Source organism: Apostichopus japonicus, chromosome 12, assembly GCF_037975245.1.
Source record: "Apostichopus japonicus isolate 1M-3 chromosome 12, ASM3797524v1, whole genome shotgun sequence".
Lineage (NCBI taxonomy): Eukaryota > Metazoa > Echinodermata > Holothuroidea > Aspidochirotida > Stichopodidae > Apostichopus > Apostichopus japonicus.
In genome coordinates this window covers 29,605,585-29,625,355 of record NC_092572.1, presented here as the reverse complement: position 1 = coordinate 29,625,355, position 19,771 = coordinate 29,605,585, and the positions used below count along the sequence as shown (strand labels likewise).

Genomic DNA, 19,771 nt, shown 5'->3' with positions numbered 1-19,771 from the left:
GTTGTTGTCATTCTTACTGTCCTAAATGATTATGTGACTAATATGCTGGTACTCTGGGAGTTTTCATTTCTGATTTTTCAGTTTCCTATTGTTTATTAGCTGTATAAGGTAAAATTGTGACAAATTGCCATCTTTATCATTCCAGTGTATCGTAGGAAACTGATTCGATTTAACTAGTAACAATTAAGTTATCAGTTTGCTATACATGTAAAATGATTAACTTTTGTATTCTTATCCTCCAGTTTCCATATCAGGATAGTTTTCCATACGGTGTATTTCTTGTTGAGATGTTTGATGCAATTGATTTGCTCTTAACAGTACTGAACTTGTGAGGTGAATACACAAATGAAACTGGATACTATTGCGTTGTGCCATATTTCGTACTGCTAGGACCCCTTCCACGTCCCCCCTCTTTTCATTACAAGTTATATTTACACTAATCTGATCATCTTAATTGCTTGACGATCAACTTAGTGAAAACCATAACATTTTCAGTAATAAGTAACACCTTCTTGAATTGCTGGCTTCACACTTCCTTGTGATTATCGTTATCACTGTTAACTTGTCTAGTTCTGTCTGAAATGACTTTTTTCTGATTTTAGATTGTCCAAGCTATTATCATAATCTATCTCACCTAGCTGTTGATTAAATTAATACCATTTTGCTGGGCTAAAAGCCTTAAGTTACATTTTTTTCAATATGCTAAACAGAGTTACATTTCAATACCACTATGCAGAAGCAGGACTAGAATGAAACAGCTTAAAAAAATTGTCAGGCTAAGATATTGTATCACAACAGATGAATATCTGTTACAACTAATTACAAAGCTCTTGTTATTCATGAAACAGAATGTTTGTTACCTGAAATGTTTCGAGATTGTAAGTTATTCAGATCTTTTTCATCTTTCACAGCCACTGGTGGACTTGGTAATAGTAAACTGAGAAAAAAAAGTAAAATGTACCATAAAATATCTCCCACTTATGCAGATTTTTATTAAGAAAAAGAAATAAATACTATTGTTAGATAAATTAACATAGAAAGAATTACGTAGAGGGCATATAGGCCCTTAATTTTCAGGAAAATGCTTAGTTTTCTACAATTATATATTATGATAAGTATTGTATTTTGTAAAAGGAGAATTGAGACCAACTCTTGGAATCACCTATTTACACAAGATTTTCATATTGATGACCTCAAATGACCTTTGATCTCATGTTAAGTAGTGGGCACCTATTAACCTAGTGTACATTTTACATTTTACAGCCTACTGTTAAGTAGGCTTGTTACAAGGTTTTCAAGTTTTGGAACTGGTGAACCTAGATTTTTAATGAGCTCTCATCATAGTGAGAGCAGTCCAGAACTTACCATTTAAGAGTGAGCTTTAACTTGAATTTTAAGACAAAAGTACTGATATAATGATACTTAATAATATGCAGATCAATAAGACAAATGATGCTTTGATCACGATAACACTTCTAAGCATCAAGGTGGAAGAGTGCTAATAAGGTTACCAGTTCACCCTAGACATGGTCGAATGAGAATGAGCAAAGCTTCTGGGGAGACAGGTAAGCAAGGAGTGGAGTAAATTATGACTAGGTAATCTCGATGTACCAGACTGTCAGAAAAAGTAATGATGCAGTGAGAAAGCCAAACCTTTTAAATGGTTCCCATTGTTCATAAGTATCAAATGCTTGGAGATATTTCTGCTGAATGTTCTTCCATTAGCTCTATAAATCACACATTCCAATATAACCTTATTTTCAATATCACATAGAACGAAAGCTTTAGTTTGGTTTGCCAACTTTGAATTAGTCCTCACCGTGCTACTTCAACCTTTTCATTGTTGATGATGAATTTAATGAGATCTTCATGATCTTGTTCAATCAGCTTCTGGTCCCACCGATTCACTTCAATAGCCCTCAGAGTATTCAAAACTCCCAGCGAGACATCAGCCTTCAAGATCAGGGCTTTCTCTGTAATTTTTTCTACAACATCTGAAAGCTTCAGACATTTGATTGGAATCTGGAGAATAATGGAGATATTGTAGTATGTCAACCTGAAATCAGTACCCAACAATAACAAACTGTGGAAAACATAAACCTAGAAACCTGAAGAGAGACATTAAGATTAATTTTGTTTGCTATTGAAGATATGAAAATTGTAATATGTGCCATGTAGTGCACAAAATCAGCTAAAGTTGTCCATGCATCACAATATCCTAAAGCAACACTAAGGATTGATTAATAGCCAACCTTTCTTTACCTTAATACCATTGACGAAATGTGTACTTTATGATACACCATCTTGTAATTAAATAGATGGTTAAGCATATGATAATGTTGTATTGAAAATGATTCACACATCCCAAAATGATCTGCCACTGTATAATACCTGTAGATCAATTCATATCTTAGTCTGATATCCCCAGAATGAGTACATTAGGTCGATCTTGTACTGAAGATCAATTTTTTTTCTGGATTGTGAGATACATTTCAAGAGGTAACATATTTAAAATAAACTTACATCATCAATATCTCAACATACTTGATTTACTTAGGTTTTAGCACAAATTGGTGAAATATACACCTTGAATTTTGTATCCTACGGATTGATGCTGTACTCGACAATGGAAAATTGAATGTAGTATTCATGCACACTTCAGATTATGTATCACATATATCGGGATATAAGCAGAGGTTTGCTGTGTATTTGAGCTAAGAAAGTTGTATTCACACATTACCTGTGATCTTGAAGCAAATGTGAGCATAGAAACCTTTGACCTCAGCAGCAGTCGACTATCTCCAGAGCTGAAGTTGACGGATTCTCTTCTACAGATCTCTTTGACAATGTCCTTGAACTTGTGTCCTTTGTACTCATCATGCTCAGCAAAACAAAGACAGATGCAGTTCATGATGTAATCAGGAATCTCACCATCTCCTGTTTTAAAGTCTCTCATTAGAAAACTGGCAATGAAATGAAAGCTGGGAGGACAGATGTGACAAGTGAAGCGCAAGACATAATGGAGATCAGCTGGGTCTATGTTAGCCAGGTGTTCTCTGAACAATTGATACTTGTAATGGTGTTCAGTTGATTTGTGACCCCAGAAGAGGCGGGCTAAATACTTTGCTGCAAACCACTCTTGGATTAACTTATGAAGGAATTTAACCTGTAAAGAGACATATTTTGCAGCTTTTCCTTTCTGCAAAGGTTTTGATTTCTTCTCTTGCGATTCCAATATTGGTTTTCTCTCTGATTGATTGACAGATGCTGACAGATCAGGATCAGGGGATACCCCTCTCTTAATCTCTGAAGTAACATTTGATGTGTTCAGTGACTCCTCACTGATGGAATCAGTCTGGGGAGTTCCACTGCCTGAGTCAGTCTGAAGATATCTATCAGGGGAATTAAATGGAGTTCCTTCCTCAACACCAAGTATCCCAGAATCTATCCATGCTTTGCTATTAGTGACACTTCTATCCACAAAGTCTTTCTGCCAAAACAATTGTTGGTTTCCTTTACAGAGGCCATTAAATGCAAGTTCCTCCAATGTAAAGTATGTTTTCTGTGCAGACAGATGACTATGGTTGTCTTCCTCATCCTGCACAGGACACAGAATGTCTACAATGGCCTTCACGAAAGGAGTAACCCTGTCAAGCTGACCCTTGTGTAACTTTCCTAATCTGTCAATGTTATGTACTAACAGCACAAAGAGTAGTGGAACATTACAAAGATGAAGAATAAATGGAACATTATCAATCAATTCCTTTACTTCTTCTTGCCTTGTTTGATCATCACAGTAAACCTTTTCAATGTATTCATTCCTCTCATCCTCACCAAAGCTTCCTATCTTCAACATTGGACCTGGAGGTAGATGCTTGGCATAGTCTGTCCTAGTGGTGATCATAACAATGCAGTTGGACAGTTTCTCCTTTGTCATTACTCTCATGACTTCTGAGGGACTTCCATCTTTGGTTACACCATTGTATTCTTCTAACCCATCCAATATGAGGTAGACTCTCTTCTTATCACTGTTAAGCATAGACTCAATATCCTTTTCTGTAATGGGAATGCCTTTAGGGATGTAGAACATCTTGATAGCTTGAATAATTGTCATGTTATCAACAATTTTCAAGGGCAGATAGATGACCATGGAGATATCCATAAGCTTTCCACAACACCAGTCATAAACCAACTGAGAGGAGAGCATTCTCTTGCCGGAGCCTGGCTGTCCTTCCAGAATGATACGAGTCTCTGCTTTAAGTCTTTCATCAGTAAAGATATCTCGGTAGTGCAGCTTACATTTTCGGTCAACTTCTCTGCTAGATATTTTCGAACCAGAATTTGTTAAGACTAAGCGGCTGGCTACAAAGAGATCATTTGATTTCCATTGACAAGACTTCATCCAGGGGACAGGAGTCATTGTTTCAAACCAACTCTTCATCTTCTGTTGTAAGCATTTCAGGAATAAGCTCTTTTTGTCTTTAAAACAAGGAAACAGAAAGCACAGTTCAATTTATATTGAAACAAGTTTAAATGTTTCACAATTTATGACAGAATATGAAGAATATCTACCAAAGTGAAAAGCAAATACAATTTGATATCTGCAGTTTGGGCAATCTGATAACACTGTATCTTTGGTAACATTTATTAAAATCTTCAATATATTTGGACGGGATTCACTTCCGGGGGTAATTTTTTTCTGACAGGATGGGATGCGTGATGAGTTTATATCAGACGGGAACAGATTTAATAAGTGCGGGGCAAACTTAGTTTTGACAAAGTAAATTTCTTTTTGATGTGAGTTAGTAAATTTCTGTTCTTTTTGATGGAGAAAATTTTTTTGATCAATTTTATTTATTTTCTTGATGAAGAAGAATATTTTCGGATACGGAAAATATATTTTTGATGGATCAAACTTATATTTGATCTAGTATTTTATTTAATTTGATTTCTTTTTTTGGATTTATCATTATTTTTTGGATGCAGAAAATATATTTTTGATGGAGAAAATGTATTTTTGGTGTGATAGATACATCAATATAATTAAAACTGTCTTTGTTGAAATATTGTGTAAAACATCGTTTCACAATTTGACTTCTGGTGCACGCAAACGACCAATGTCCTCCGCCCACATTATTAGGCTTCTTGTACTCAATGTGGCACAATTACATACCAAATATGCGATCTGTCCAAGGTTCCCTTGCGATATTATGTTTAGGAAGGTGCATTAGTGTAGAGAGACAGGTAAGAGGGGAGTTAAGTAAATGTTTGGCGTTGCTGCCTTCAAATGACCTTTGACCGACACCAAATAAAATAGGCTTCTTTTACTCATTGTTATTAACCTTCATACCAAGTAAAAGGTCTACCTCAGATTCTAATATTGAGATATCATGTTTACAAGGTTTTCACAATTTTGACCTGTGATGACTCCACATGACCTTAGACCTCCACCAAAAACAATATGCTTCTTGAACTCAGTGTGGTACTTCAACTTAAACAAATATGAGTTCTGCCCAAGCTTCCCTTCTTGAGATATTGTATTTACAAGTTTTCACTATTTGACCTCTAGTGACCCAAAATGACTTTGACTTCCCAAAACAATAGGCTTTCTTGTACTCAGTGTAATGCAACTGGTCTGACCGTACCTTCTTCAGATATCATATTAACAATCTGGCCATCACAAACACTCACACACCCTTACACGCATATGCCATCATGAATGCAAAGGTTACAAAGTCATCAAAACCAAAAATTCAATTTCTTTATTTAGAGACAAACATTAAACAATAATTGCTCTTATACATGGCAAGAATCTATAGATGCTGTCTTTATTTATTTATAACTGATGCAGTGAGGACCCCTCCATAACTAGGAGCATTGTTTAATTGTGAAGTCATTTGAGTACACTTATGAAACTGACTTTCATAAATGTGCTTCACCTCAAAACATATTTTGACATCTGTCTTCATTATCCCTAAAATATCCAGTATTCCACACAATTTAGTTACGATAGTGAGTGTAATTTGTGTGTTTATCTGTGTTTGATCTCTGGAGTCTTAAGTAAGGAATATTCCTTAAAACTGGCATGTCACTTGTACTAGTGGAGTGTAAAGTTTGTTACATACACATGAATTTACAATACCTTCATCTTGTGGCATAGTTTCGTCAGAAAGTACCAAGGACTGGTATTCGTGTATCTTAGCTACTGCCTGGAGAAGACGATATTCCTCTAAAGGAGTCTTTAAGTTGCTGACATCAGAAGGATTAATGAAACCCATCTCATCAATTGTCAGGAGGAAGGAGAGTCCTGGATTCTGACTGGAGATAACTGTGTACTTGTTCTCATCTGTAACTTCAAAGTTATCACACAGTTTCACTGTTATGGAAAATGTCAAATGAGCAGAGAGGCCGGCGAGGAATCTATCGTATTCAGTTTCTTGATCGGAAATTTTAAAGTTTCCAGTGTTGTTAAATATCGGAAGACATACATGCACACTGATTTATACATATTACACATGGCCCCATGGTGATTTTAGCCCGCTATATATCTATACTGTGTTTTGGTGTACACAGTTTGGTTTAAACATCTAGAATTAATCACCACCTGTGCTATGAACATATTGCTTAAAGTGGAATCTTTCTGACAGGGGGGGGGGGGGCATAGGCATAGGAGGCGGGAGGCTGCAGCCCACCAACCAACACTTTGTGAAAATTCAGGCCATATGCTGATTATTTTTCGGGCACCTACTGCAAGAAAAATAATTTGCAATGTGTTTTTCAATGGTTAAACTTATTATTATCATTATTATTGTAACGACTTCCCCAATAATTATATCCAATATGGAAGGGTAATAACACTGAAAATGATTTTATGTTATTGGCATGCTATGCACTCATCGATTCATGCATATATGATATGTAAATTAACATGTTGAACGTGTGCGGAGGGCGCGAAAAATGTTGGTTATATTTTTCGGGCAAGTCGTTACAGCCCCCCAACTCAAATTGGGCTCCTATGCCTATGGGGAGGGGGGTAGGGCAAGTTGGCGGGTGTTAGTCTAGCATAATCCCATAAAGATGTTTTGTCATACAGGAATATATGTATGATCGTGGGCTAAGTGCAATTTTGGAATTGTAAGAGATGAATCAAAATACAAAATTACAAAGAGAGCTAATGATTAGGGGCCTACCTCTTAGCTTCATGTACGTCTCTGTTAATAGGTGAGTATGGTTGATCTTCAGCTCAGCGAGTGCATCAGTTAATCGATTTACATTTGAAGGGTGTATGAATCCTCTCTCTTCAAGGGCAAGCAGAAAGTTCTTGGAGTACAAGGTACTTGTGATAATGGTCTGCACTCGATCAGGTGGTAGTGAAAAGTAGCGGCCTAAATTCCCACAGTCAGTTCGGGTAAGCTTTGAAGACAGTTCTTCTTTGAGATGGCTGAAGGTCAAGATGGATGCCTAAGGAAGAGAAAACAACAACCAATCCAATGAGTCATTCTTTGCCAACTTATCACATCAATAACTGTCATTTTAGACTAGCCTTGGTCAGAAGATTTCTGAAATGTAACAACGTTTGAGATGTAACCAACAGCTGGTCTGAGACTTGAAGTTGTATTGAACCCCACACAAGAGAGTAAGATTCTGGTTACTCGCACAGAAGATCCACACAAAACAGCTACTGTAAGTATTGACCTCTGGTCAGCTTAATGGGATATACATCAAACAGTATAGATCAGATTGCTGTAAGGAAGGAAGAAATCTACGAACCATATCTAAAGTGAACTGTGTGTGCTCCCAAGTTTTTCTAAATCTTATTGATATTTACTTGACCTATGACTTCTAGAGCACTGCTGCAGAAGCTCAATACTACTGATGTGCTCCTACGTTGATGCTCAATGTGAAACCGTTAAGAAGGTATTGTAGGTGTACATTATTAAGGGTATGTTTGTTAACAATGCATACAGTATTAATTGCAAAAGTGATTAGTGATCTATACTACTTAACAGTTTGACTTCAAGGAGATTTTTAGTGGCAGTCTATTGCGTATATGAAAAAAAACTCCATAACTTTGTCATCCCCACAGTCCTATCTTGGGCCTTTTGAATCTCGCAACAACTTAATATAATATATTTGAACAGTGGAGAACAATGAGCGACTATTATGTAATCGCGGCACTTCATTTCGGGGCTGCAGGGATGCTATCATTAGCAAGCAACACTGTAACAAGGAAAGTTAAAATTTCTGAAAGTAAAATAGTGATTTAGGTGGAAATTTCCCAGTGAAGTTGCAAGTTAGCCATATTTTGGAGAGCTACAAGGTCCATAATCCTAAAAACTTACATGGTTTTAGGATCTACGAGCGACGATACCTATCTCATACTTACACAGCGCTCCCCCTTATCTAGCCTACTAGTCCCATTCTGGCAAATTCTACCATACCCCAACTGGCCAACCACCCTGCTCTTCCTCTTAGTCTCCAGAATTCACATCGTAAGGTCTTGGCAATCCGCCTCGACCGGTGCCCTGGAGTGGGGAAGGAGGGAGGGAAACCAGTATGAGATAGGTATCGTCGCTCGTAGACCCTAAAACCAGGTAAGTTTTTGGGAGTCTACTTCACTCCACTACCTATCTCATACTTACACAGCGCCCCATAGTGACACAGCCGTCATTGGTGGTGGGCCCAGGTGCTGCGTCTCGGCGGATTGAGAACTGCCCTGGCGAAGTCTCCATCAGGTGACCTGATGTTCCGCAGGTAGCAGGAGACGAAGGTCATGTTAGATTTCCATGCCGCCGCCTTCATGATGGCCTCGAGTGGGATGCCGCGAACCATGCTCGTGAGGCCGCGACTCCCCTGACATCGTGGGCTCGCACTGGTAATGGGTTCCTTGTATGGCTCGAGATCGTGGTTCGAAGCCAACGAGCCAAGGTGTCCTTCGAGGCTGGCGTATGTGGTGCCCGTGGTAGTATGAACAGACGGTCGGACGTACGGATTTGTTTGGTTCTGTCCAGATATATTCGTAATGCCCGTACTGGGCACCAACGTCGGTCCTCTCTGGTGGTTGAGATCCATCCGATCGATGGCAGGAAAATTTCCTCCTGTGAAAAGGTCATAGATTGGTTCTTTGCGAGGAAAGCTGGGTCAGGAAGCAGCCTCACCCCGTCGTTGTCGAATCTCATGTAGTCCCTTTTATGGTTAGGACATGAATGCCGCTCCGACGCCGGGCCGATGCTGCCGCCAGTAGGAACAGGGTTTTCCTAGTCAGGTCCTCTAGTGAGGACTCCCTGATCGGCTCGTATGGTGGTTTGGCTAAAGCTGACAGGACCTCGGCGAGTGACCACGTCGAGGGTAGTGTCCTTGTCGAGCCACTGGTGTGAAAGAATCCTCTGATGATTTTTGTGAGGTCCAGTTTGTCGCCTACTGTTGAAAAGTCTGGGAGGCCCTTGTGTATGGCCCCGATGGCTGAGCGGTAATTGCGGATGGTTGAGGCCGCTTTGCCCTCTTCAAAGAGTAGAGTGAAGAAGGGGGCTATCTCCCCGAGAGAGGCCTCCACAGGATTGCAGCATTGTCTGTTGCCCATTGGTTGAACCTGGCGAGTCTAGAATCGTAAGTCCTGACTGTGGACTCGCGCCAGGCTCTCGTTGCATACTCCGCAGCTTTTGCAGGAACTCCCTTCTGACGTAGGTCCCTGCGGAGAGTTTCCACGCACAGAGCTGGATGTTTGGGATCTCTCTGTCGGCCTCTGTCTGGCCTCACAGGACGATTGCCCTGGGTGGGAGTCTGAGAGGGTAGTCGACGAGCAGCTCCATTATCAGAGGAAACCACGTTTAGTTCGGCCAATACTGTGCGAGTAGGAGCATGGTTGCGTCTGAGTCTCTGAGTGTTGCCAGCACCTTGCGAATTTGGACGAACGGTGGAAACGCGTACAGCTACAGGTCTGCCCACGGGAACGAGAATGCATCCACTATCCACGCTTTTGGGTGAAATGTCCTCGTGCAGAATTTCGGGATCTTGAAATTCGTTGCTGATGCGAAGAGGTCGATGCTCGGGCGGTTGAAGATCTGGAACGTCCAGTTCGCCCAGTGTTGGGTTATCTCCCACTCGTTCGGGCTCGTGGTTCGCGAGAGGATATCCGCTGGCTGATTGTCTACTCCCGCTAGGTGTGACGCCGTCGCATAGATGGAGCAGCTCCCAAATTATCTCGGTGAGTGTTCGTTCCTTGTTGACATAGGCCACTGTCGTTGAGTTGTCTGTCCTCACGTAGACTGCGTGACCCCTCAACTCCTGTTGCCATGCTCTCACAGCGTTGAGGATGGCCTTGGCCTCCAGTGCGTTGAAGTGACCACGTCGGCCAGCGGAGTGGGACCGTGAAGATGGTGAGAGGGTGGGTTTGTAGATAATCCACCTCACTAATCCCTGGCTGCTTAACGGAGCCCAGGGAGTACTCAGCAAACACCAAAGCGTTATTAAACGTTTCGTCTTCTGTCATGATAACGTTATTTGCGGTGTAAGAAATATGTCACCGAAACGTTTTCAGGCTATTATTCCAAACAATTTTCGTTAGGACATTAATATAACCTTGATATAACATTAATATCTCATAGACACGCTATGTTGACGTTCTTACACAACACATTTAATGTAATAAACACGTATTAAATGTTAAGATAACATACCCGTTACTTCAAATCTCTTCATGTCGAGATGTGTCCATTTCGTAGTTCAGTAAAGGTTTCCAACTTCCTATCGAAACCACCTAGCGCATAGTCACGACAAGGCCATCAGGTGCTAGGAAATGCAATTCTGCTTAAAATGTCGGAACATCGAACATTATTCATGAAGCGCCTACTGTATGTTCGGGGCGTGTTATCGTTTGTAACTTTGCTGGGGTTCTATCCTACCCCTTTCCAACTTACTAACGCGTTTGTCTTGGTAATTCACCAAAGAAATAGAGAGGCTTACTCCGTGGGATCGCTCACGTATTCGACAGCTCGTTGCAGCAAACGTTGAGCTCACACGTGGCAAGCCAGGTGCTTGCTTGGCGCCTTCTCTCTTAACAAATGTACAGCGTGTACACTTTCCTGGCAGTTTGCCAAGGTTTTTAAGTTTTCGTTTTTCCCTAGCACTTTGCCAGGTTTGCCAGGTGGCTGCTTGGCCCCCGTCCTCTCTTAACAAATGTACAGTGTTGAACATTGCGATGAATTATAATTGGAGAGGAGTATAATTAGCGAGGAGAATATGACCCATGAATGCCCAGGAAATCTATGTCATGTCCTGGTTTCCGCTGGTACCAGTTAAACACACATTTGGGATGTGTGGCGATTAATGGTATAGCGATTGCGGTGTTTCTCCACAATTGATTTGAACCTGTCGTCGCAGCTCAAGCTGCTAGTTTCGGGGGCAACACTCCCCCGATGTAGGAGACTTTCCCTCCTCCGTAACCCCGAAATCTATGGGTCGACCTAGTCGTCTAGGCCGGACAGGCTGAACGGCGTTCTGCAAACCAGAACGTCCTCACCGGGGAACAAATCAGGTTACATTCTTTGGTCTGGGATTGATCGTGGTGTCACGGCCGGGCTGGCCGTGGGTTGCGATCGCTCCTCGGCCCCGATGTCTGTGTTCAGTGCCCGTCTTTGTCCTTCGCCCTCTGAGGCTGGGGATGAGTATATCTCCCTTCGCCGTGGGGACCTGGCTCCGGGCCGGCCCAGCAGATGTTACTCTCATCCGGTTAGGAGATCTGCGGGCCTGGCTTCTGCCCCTGCTACCCCGTTCTGGGGGGCCAGCAGTTGTTATTCTTGTCGGCTCCCGGCTCCGGGACCGGCTCTGGGTTCGGAGTCAGACTTCGGTTCCGTGCTCCCTCTGGTGTCTCGTCGGACCCAGGCCCTCCGGAACCCATCTCTGGGGCCCCAGCAGTCGATTGTAGCTCCGGTTCCCGGCCTCGGATCCGACGTGGAACCTCGCTTCCGCACTCCCTCTGGGATCTCGCCGGACCCGTGGTCTCGCCGGACCCGGGCTCCCGGAGCCGATCTCTGTGTGTGTACCACGCAGGGTACCACTCTCCTCGACCCGTACATTTTGTCTGTTCCGGTCGGACCAGACATCGCTGGTTCGGTCTTCCCGGTCTTCCATGGGATCGTCCCCGGATAGACTTCGGTCACCCACTCGTGATCCTGGGCCGGCTCAGCCTCCTGGCTGGCTCCTCGAGTTGGGCTTAAAGGCCTACTCCGTGCAAGCACGGCTACTTCGGCCACCCACTCGTGTTCCAGGGACGGCTCAGCCTCCTGGCTGGCCTCCCGAGTCGGGCTTAAAGGCCTACTCCGTGCATGCACGGCTACTTCAGCCAACCGCTCTGGATCATGTTGCGACCCTCCTGGGTTCCGGCAGGCTTCCTGGCTCCTGGCTTCCTGACTACCTGGGTCGAGCCAGCCTCCTGGCTGGCTCCTCGAGTTGGGCTTGAAGGCCTACTCCGTGCAAGCACGGCTACTTCGGCCACCCACTCGTGATCCAGGGACGGCTCAGCCTCAGCTTCAGGGCTTTGTCCGCCAACCAGTCCTCCACTTCCTTCCTTCCATATCTGGGAACATGTGGTTCCTGGGAACATGTGGTTCTGGGAACATGTGTTCCATATCTGGGAACATGTGGTAAAGGAAATCATGCACACATATAGGTAGACAGACTGTCTATCAGAGCCGGGAACACCGGACAACTGTAAATCCTAATTGCTCCACAACTTTCCCGCCAAAATGATGGAAAGTGGCGGGAATGAGCAAGCACCTCTGTGTACCGGAACTAAGCTTAGGGCCGGGGATACCGGACTACCTAAGTGCTAACTCAATTCCCAGTTGCAAAGTCCGCGATTTTCCGCTAAGGGAAGAATGGCGAGAAACATGTGTATACATATAATATGCATATAGTCAATGAATCCCCAACACTAGGGCCAGGAATACCGGACAACCTAAGTGCCGAACTAATTCCCAAGTTAACGAAATACCCCTGTAAGGTGATCGAACCTGTGGACAATTGGACATCGAATCTAAAGCGACAACCGCAACCGAAGTTGTAGCAAAGTAGCAAGGCCCCGCGGCCTAAATGCTACCAAGCTAGGCTATCCTAATGAACAAGAAGTAGCTAAGGCCTCAACTGCCCGCCCGCTACAGTGTGTTAGGCTCTGCCGTCTAAGCTGACAAAACTGACAACATTTTCAGTGCAAAATTTTACTTGTGAAAACGAAGGATACCCGACAGAATCGGCCTGATTCTGTTGCTGGCCGCTTGTTGATGCTGTTTCTTCAATTTCAGTTGATATGGTAGATGTTATCGTTAGAAAATACAAATTAGAAAATTCATGAGCCAAAATAAGACCAAACTCTTTGAATTCTGGCAAATAAGAGAAAGAGAAGGGTGGGTGGCCAGTTGGGGTATGGTAGAATTTGCCAGAATGGGACTAGTAGGCTAGATAAGGGGGGGGGGGCACTGTGTAAGTATGAGATAGGTAGAGGAGTGAAGTAGACTTCAATAATGAGTTCTTCTTTATACTATGTTGTTCAGATATTTTTTATTTGAGGGAATTTATTTACTCACAGCCATAAACAAAGTCTGTACACATTCATCTGTATTGTCTTTAGGCCAAACTTAAAGTGAGATGTGATCGAGTCTGACCAATGTGCTGAGCTGACGTCACCAATCAACGTAAGTCAGTGTAGACTCAAACTTTCTGGCAGGACGGGCCAACATTTCATGCCCTCTATCATAGAAACTAAAATTCATCACAGGGCAAGGCTCAGGGTGATACAAAGACAAACCAGAATGCTAAATGCATTGTGGTTCCGGTGATGTAACATGAGCAGTTTTCTTCTTGAATCTGACTTAATGTTCAGTGAGGGTGTACAACATACTTGATCTTAGTAATACAGTAAAAAGCAGTGTGATGTGATAAGCCAATAAATTCACAATGACACAGGTTGTCCTGAAATTACCATTGACCTCAACAACGCTCCTTGTACTAAATGTGATAATTACATCAACATATTAAATATGACAGTTTTCCTTGTTGAAATATTGTCTTTCATTAACTTGTTAATAACTAACAATATAATTAACATTACTACTAACATTGCACTGCCGCCGCTGCTTATGCTTGCTCTCCCCGTCTATTGGATCAGACCATATAAATATCCAATTTAGCTCTTAAACAATTGTTACTACTACTATCTGTTATGCAGGCCCAGAGTTCGCATTAGCCGCAAGATTGCACGGTTAGCGCAATTTGATCGCATTTGGAATAAACGATTAGTAAAAAGCCACTTGCGATTATTTTTTTTTAGTTATCCCATCTATAATCCATAAACATCTCGTAATATTCCTTGTCAGCCTTACCTACTATGAAATAAACAAATGAATAAATAATAATTCCACATGGTAGCCTAACACCACACTAAGTCAATGAGAAATCTAGCTAAGCCTAACCATCTGTTTATTCGCTGAAATTGTGACGCAGATATAGAATACTTTCAATATTGCTGTTACGTTCCAACACATGGGGGCCTAACACCACACTAAGTCAATTGGGTAATCTAGCCTAGCCATCTTTTTATTAGCTGAAATTGTGACGCAGTTATAAGATATCCATGGAATACTTTCGTTATTGCTGTTATCTTCGACTACATGGTAGCCTAACACCACACGAAGTCAATCAAAAATCTGCCTAACCGTCGGTTTGCCAAATTGTTTTGTTTTTTTTAATCACACTTTGTGAAGGATTCAGGTTATAAATGAGGAAACAGGTAGTTTTGCGTCGGGCGGGTACCTTCATTATTGCTGTTATCTTTGACCACATGGTAGCCTAACACCACACTAAGTCAATGGGAAATCTACCTAACCATCGGTTTGCCAATTTTTTTTTTTAATCACACTGTGCGTAGGATTCGGGGAATAAATTAGGAACCGGGTAGTATCGCATCGTGCGGGTACCCGGATAACCTGTGCAAACACTAGTAAAATTAAGTCAAATTAGTTATGCAGTTGCATATTTTCCACAAATATACTTATTCACGTACTGTACAAAGATGTTTGAATTAACCACAGACTATATAATCTATGTTATTGGAGGTCTATACATTATCTTACAGTGCAACATATTTATGACAGGTTTTTGAATCAACACTGTACATTGCTTTTATGGACCTATAGAAGGTTTACAACACATTTAGGTTCCCTACATCTTTTGAGTCTGATTTATTCTTTAATTTGTTTTACTTGAGACAACAAATAGTTATAAGTGTGTTCTACAAAGCTGTTCATATTCACTGAGACAAATGTGGTTTTCTTGAGTGTGCACACAAGTTGATTATAACGTTAGAAAATTCTGAAGGTTTTGGAATTTATTCACAGCTATATGTTTGGCCAAAATGTTTTACTTCTTTGTAAACTTGCTTCATATATTCTTCTTAGTGTTTCTTCAGGTCTTTTAATCCTGCCAAATGTAGGAGTCTACATAGTGTTTCATAATGCAAGAATTTTGAGAGTATTTTGGAAATTATTTACACTGTGGTATAGGTATGTATGTGCTAGAACAAGAGGTTTTTGGTTTTCATTTTTCCTTGAATCTTGTTAATACTGCCAAAAAGTAGCAATACATGTGCTCTAAAGGGGATGTTGGTATTCACTTACTGTATGTAGGATTAGCTAATCTTAACAAACTGGATTGTTTACTGTGAATAAAATATGGGACTAAATGTCATATTTAGCTCCCTATAGTATTGACTGTGTGTGCTTCAATCAGCAGCTAGAAATTGCTTCAAAATTTCAACTACAAAGTTTAGTCCAAAATTTTTTCAAGACTCCCCAAAAAGGTAGTACAAATAATCATAATCTACACAAATATTCGCAGTCACTGATACCTAGCATAGCAGTTTCTCTAGCTTATTTTCATCATTCTAGATATATAAGAAAATTCCATTTTTCTTTTTCTAAACACTTTCCTACCATGTAGTTAGAAGACTAGCAACTCCATGCTCCTACTGTACTTACTGTACTGTATACACTCAGTATTCCTTGTTTTGATGTTGTAAACATAAACCTGTTTACATCGTTTATCCTGATTCTATTCAACAAATCATCAATAACTCGGAAAGTAAACAATGTATGATTCTCAGTGAGAGAGAAAACAACAACAACAACAGGGAGGGGCAAATCGCATAATACAAACACCAGACCAAAGTCACTGCATACAGTGATACTGCATGCAGATGAGCCTGGTATTTTGTATTCTTGTAAAAGCACTCCCTCCATGTTGTATCTCCTAGCATTCCTTCTGCTTGTAGATATAAACAGATTATCTCTACAAACTGTTATACCTACTAGACATTCGTTTCTTTTCAATTCTCTCAAGGTGATTTTCTTGATTTGATTTAAACTAAAATCAAACGCAATCACCTTGCTGGACTCATACAAACCAATAAATATCCCTCCCTCTCTGACAGTCATACATGTGGCTTTTTCATCAGGTAATAGCTCACTGTGAATGTCATCTGTCTTGATATTGAAGACATTCAACTGATTACCACACACAGTGACTATACGAGAATCATCCAAGACCGAAACAGAACGATGCGGCCATATTAAATGATCCTTAAATTCTTTAGAATAAAACCGAGTTATCAACGTTGACGAAGAATCAGGATAATTGAATCTAAACAGGTCTATGAATGTTGTCCCTGTGTCTTTGTTGTATCCGCAAACAGCAACTCTGGAAGAATCTACCGCCATATCGCACAGCACCCAACGACCTTCACCGGTAAACCTGGGCAACTGCGTACGTTGAACTCTATACAAGGCAAAAAAGTAGAATATTAGGTCAAGTTAAAATGCCGTATCCATGGTAATGGAGAATGCTGGCCGACATGTTGAGAGGAATTTCACTATAAACACAAGCTCTGGGATATGGAAATACTGTTTACATGGTGGAGAGGATCAGGGGCGTACGTTATGCTGTGGGATTTGAGGGAAAATTGTTAAACAAACAAATGATTGTGGATCAGTAAGGCACGAGGGCGTAAGTTACTTGAAAACTTTGCATGTAGTCCCTGGATGGTCTTGGGCGATATATCGAAATAACTATTATATATAACAATTATTTTATTTTCAAGACGATATTTTTTGAGGATTGACGAAATTATGATAATTAATGTGGAAAAAACACACAGTACTACACAATGCTGTGTTTTGTACATTCAAGACCCTGGTGTAACATAGAGCCGTATTATAAGACTCTACTGTAGATGTTAAATTCTAACAGCTTACAACAAGGCATGCATGTTTTGACCTCCCTGATTGGTTGGTATTACAAGTCTTTACGTCACTATTGAATTCTAGCGTGTATTTCTCACTGAACAGCCGTACTATATCGAGGGAGTCAAAAACATCTTACTTTCTGAAAAGTAACGGACAGGAATCCTTTTTTATTTGCCTTCATACATTTAACTTTCGTACTCTTGTACACCACGTATAGCCCATTGGACTTACGCGGCATAAGCCTTGTGAAATCTTAGCTATTAGTTTAACTTTAGTTTTCTATTTCATAAGTACGATAACCCTCTCCCAAAGTCGGGCAGTGCATATCTGCAGAACCACGTGTGTAAATGCTTCTTTTCTTGGAAATATTTTGATTATAATACGTCGTTGCATTCATGTCTTGGTAGGCTTCGCCAAATAGTAAGTTTGCTCTTAGCCTTTTAGATTTGTCTTATCTGTGCTAGTGTGCACATTGTTTATTGTTCCTCTTCTAAAGCGGTGACTGTACATATTAGGCACTGTCACACCTACGCCCCAATGTCTTGCGCGATAGCCAATCAGAGGTGAGGAGACAGCTCGAGTACGTAAAAGCAGTTCTTATATGGGCGCAACAAACCTGTCAATCAAATACATTTCACCTACAGTATCAAGCGTTCTGAAATATGTTTGTTAACCAACCGTGTACACAAAGTTTGCCGAGAGACCTGTGGTTATGTACATAGGTCAGCTGCACCGTACCAGTTCCCAGCATAAGCTAGCCAGGCTAGGGTTGAAACACAAGATAGCACGCTTATAACTGCAACTTTGCAAGTGCCCATTCTAATGAAGGTATAACATGTTTACAGGTTAGTGCGCCATATTATCAAGAACGAAAGTGACACAAGCTAGGCCTGTATTGTCTACGTTAACGAAGCTTTGAAGACAAACTTGTCGCCGCCAATGCCACAGGCATATAACTCAGAAGAGAGTGAAAACGGCTGTCTACGTTTATTGGTCAACGCGCTGCCTTGTAGACCATATAGAAGAACAACATAACACAACACACATACACACACGCACACACACACAAAAAGCTATACGACTTCCCTTTATATCTAAAAATTCAGCATGTTTCCTCATTATTTCTAAGCATTATTCCACAGCCTCAAATACAAGAGCCCAACCCTCTAGCTTCATTAGAGAGATAAAGAATTGACAAAGTCATGAATACTGAGATTTCCACAGTGAGTACTTATTTATAGACCTGTCTGTGTGCTTACTACACTATTTGTTTCTACACACGGAAAAGTCCTGAATGAATCCAAACACAAATCCATATAAAATACATCAACTTCGGCCATCATATACTTTTTGAGTGATTGTGTTTACAAACAATGTCGCAATGTACAGACGCACCGTCACAAATTTCACACACGACATCAAATCAAACAAATTCCTTATGCCTCCGGCAACTTTAAGAAAAAAGAACTGAGGAAGAAATGAACCGTCGCATCGTTGAAAGGAACACAGTATTATTCATGATATATATAGTAGAATGAAGCATTGTGAAGTGGAAGATGGGTGTAACTTCAGTCTAAACAGATAGAGGACTTAAGACAGGTAAAGTGGGAGGAGGGTCACATTAAATGCAATTGATTAAGGTGGGTTTAATACAAAAGAGGGTGTTACTTACGGTCTGACCGTGGACTGGTTCATCTTCATGTCCATCTTTTGATAGATATCTCAATGTTGCGCACGTTCTTGCTCAACTGAAATAATTGAAATAATAGTACTTACTTAATTAATAAATGCAAACATTTCCTGTCTTTCGTATTTATAAGCAGCATTGCAAATATAACATATAATGACTTTAAAACTACATACATATCTAACATAAGCACAGCGTTTGTTGATCTATTTAGAAAAGTTCAAAAGGCTACATCGGAATGCATAATTTGAATACAAGGTTTCAACGATGTTGACGAATAAACAACAACATCCCAGAAGTGATTGAACCTTTGGAAGAATTAATGTGTTGAACTAAGTGCAATCAAATTAGATTATATTTAGTAGAAATATGATTTTTTTAAATGTACCTCAAATACAGATTCAAATGGTATTATAAATGACTAGTATGATGTACATAAACCAAAATAGTGTAACAGTAAGAAATATTGATGCAAAGTTGCAAACATGTTAGTTCTCTCATTAAGATTTCCAATAATGAACTAGGTATTTTACGAGTTGACAGATAGGTCTACATTGCAAGAGCGTCAGAGAGGTTGCCAACTCACTAAGAGTGAATGCTTTTTATCATGGAGTTATACCCTATATAAGCTGCAATAATAATATAATTATTTGTTTAAATCTGATCTACGTATATCAATCCATGACTCCACTTATTAAAGAATATTCCCATTGCTGGAAATCTTATATCATCAAAAACTTTAATGAACGCATCTGGCAAAGTATATTGTTTGTATTTCTCCATAATGTATCAA

At 40.6% G+C, this 19,771-nt stretch overlaps 1 protein-coding gene across 2 annotated transcripts in view; it reads right to left on the bottom strand.

Moving 5' to 3' along the window:
- Positions 1-19,771, bottom strand: part of LOC139977177 (uncharacterized) — a 53,198-nt gene that overhangs the window by 25,967 nt on the left and 7,460 nt on the right. The window contains exons 2-8 of one of the 2 annotated variants that reach the window (XM_071986410.1): positions 18,964-19,039; positions 16,029-16,824; positions 7,191-7,461; positions 6,143-6,352; positions 2,741-4,479; positions 1,820-2,022; positions 861-937 (exon numbers count right to left, since the gene is read on the bottom strand). In XM_071986410.1, the coding sequence (XP_071842511.1) occupies positions 861-937; positions 1,820-2,022; positions 2,741-4,479; positions 6,143-6,352; positions 7,191-7,461; positions 16,029-16,824; positions 18,964-18,998 (3,331 nt within the window). In that variant the 5' untranslated portion in view covers positions 18,999-19,039. Of the gene's footprint in view, positions 1-860; positions 938-1,819; positions 2,023-2,740; positions 4,480-6,142; positions 6,444-7,190; positions 7,462-16,028; positions 16,825-18,963; positions 19,040-19,771 lie in introns of both variants that reach the window. The other variant, XM_071986409.1, reaches the window with a different exon arrangement.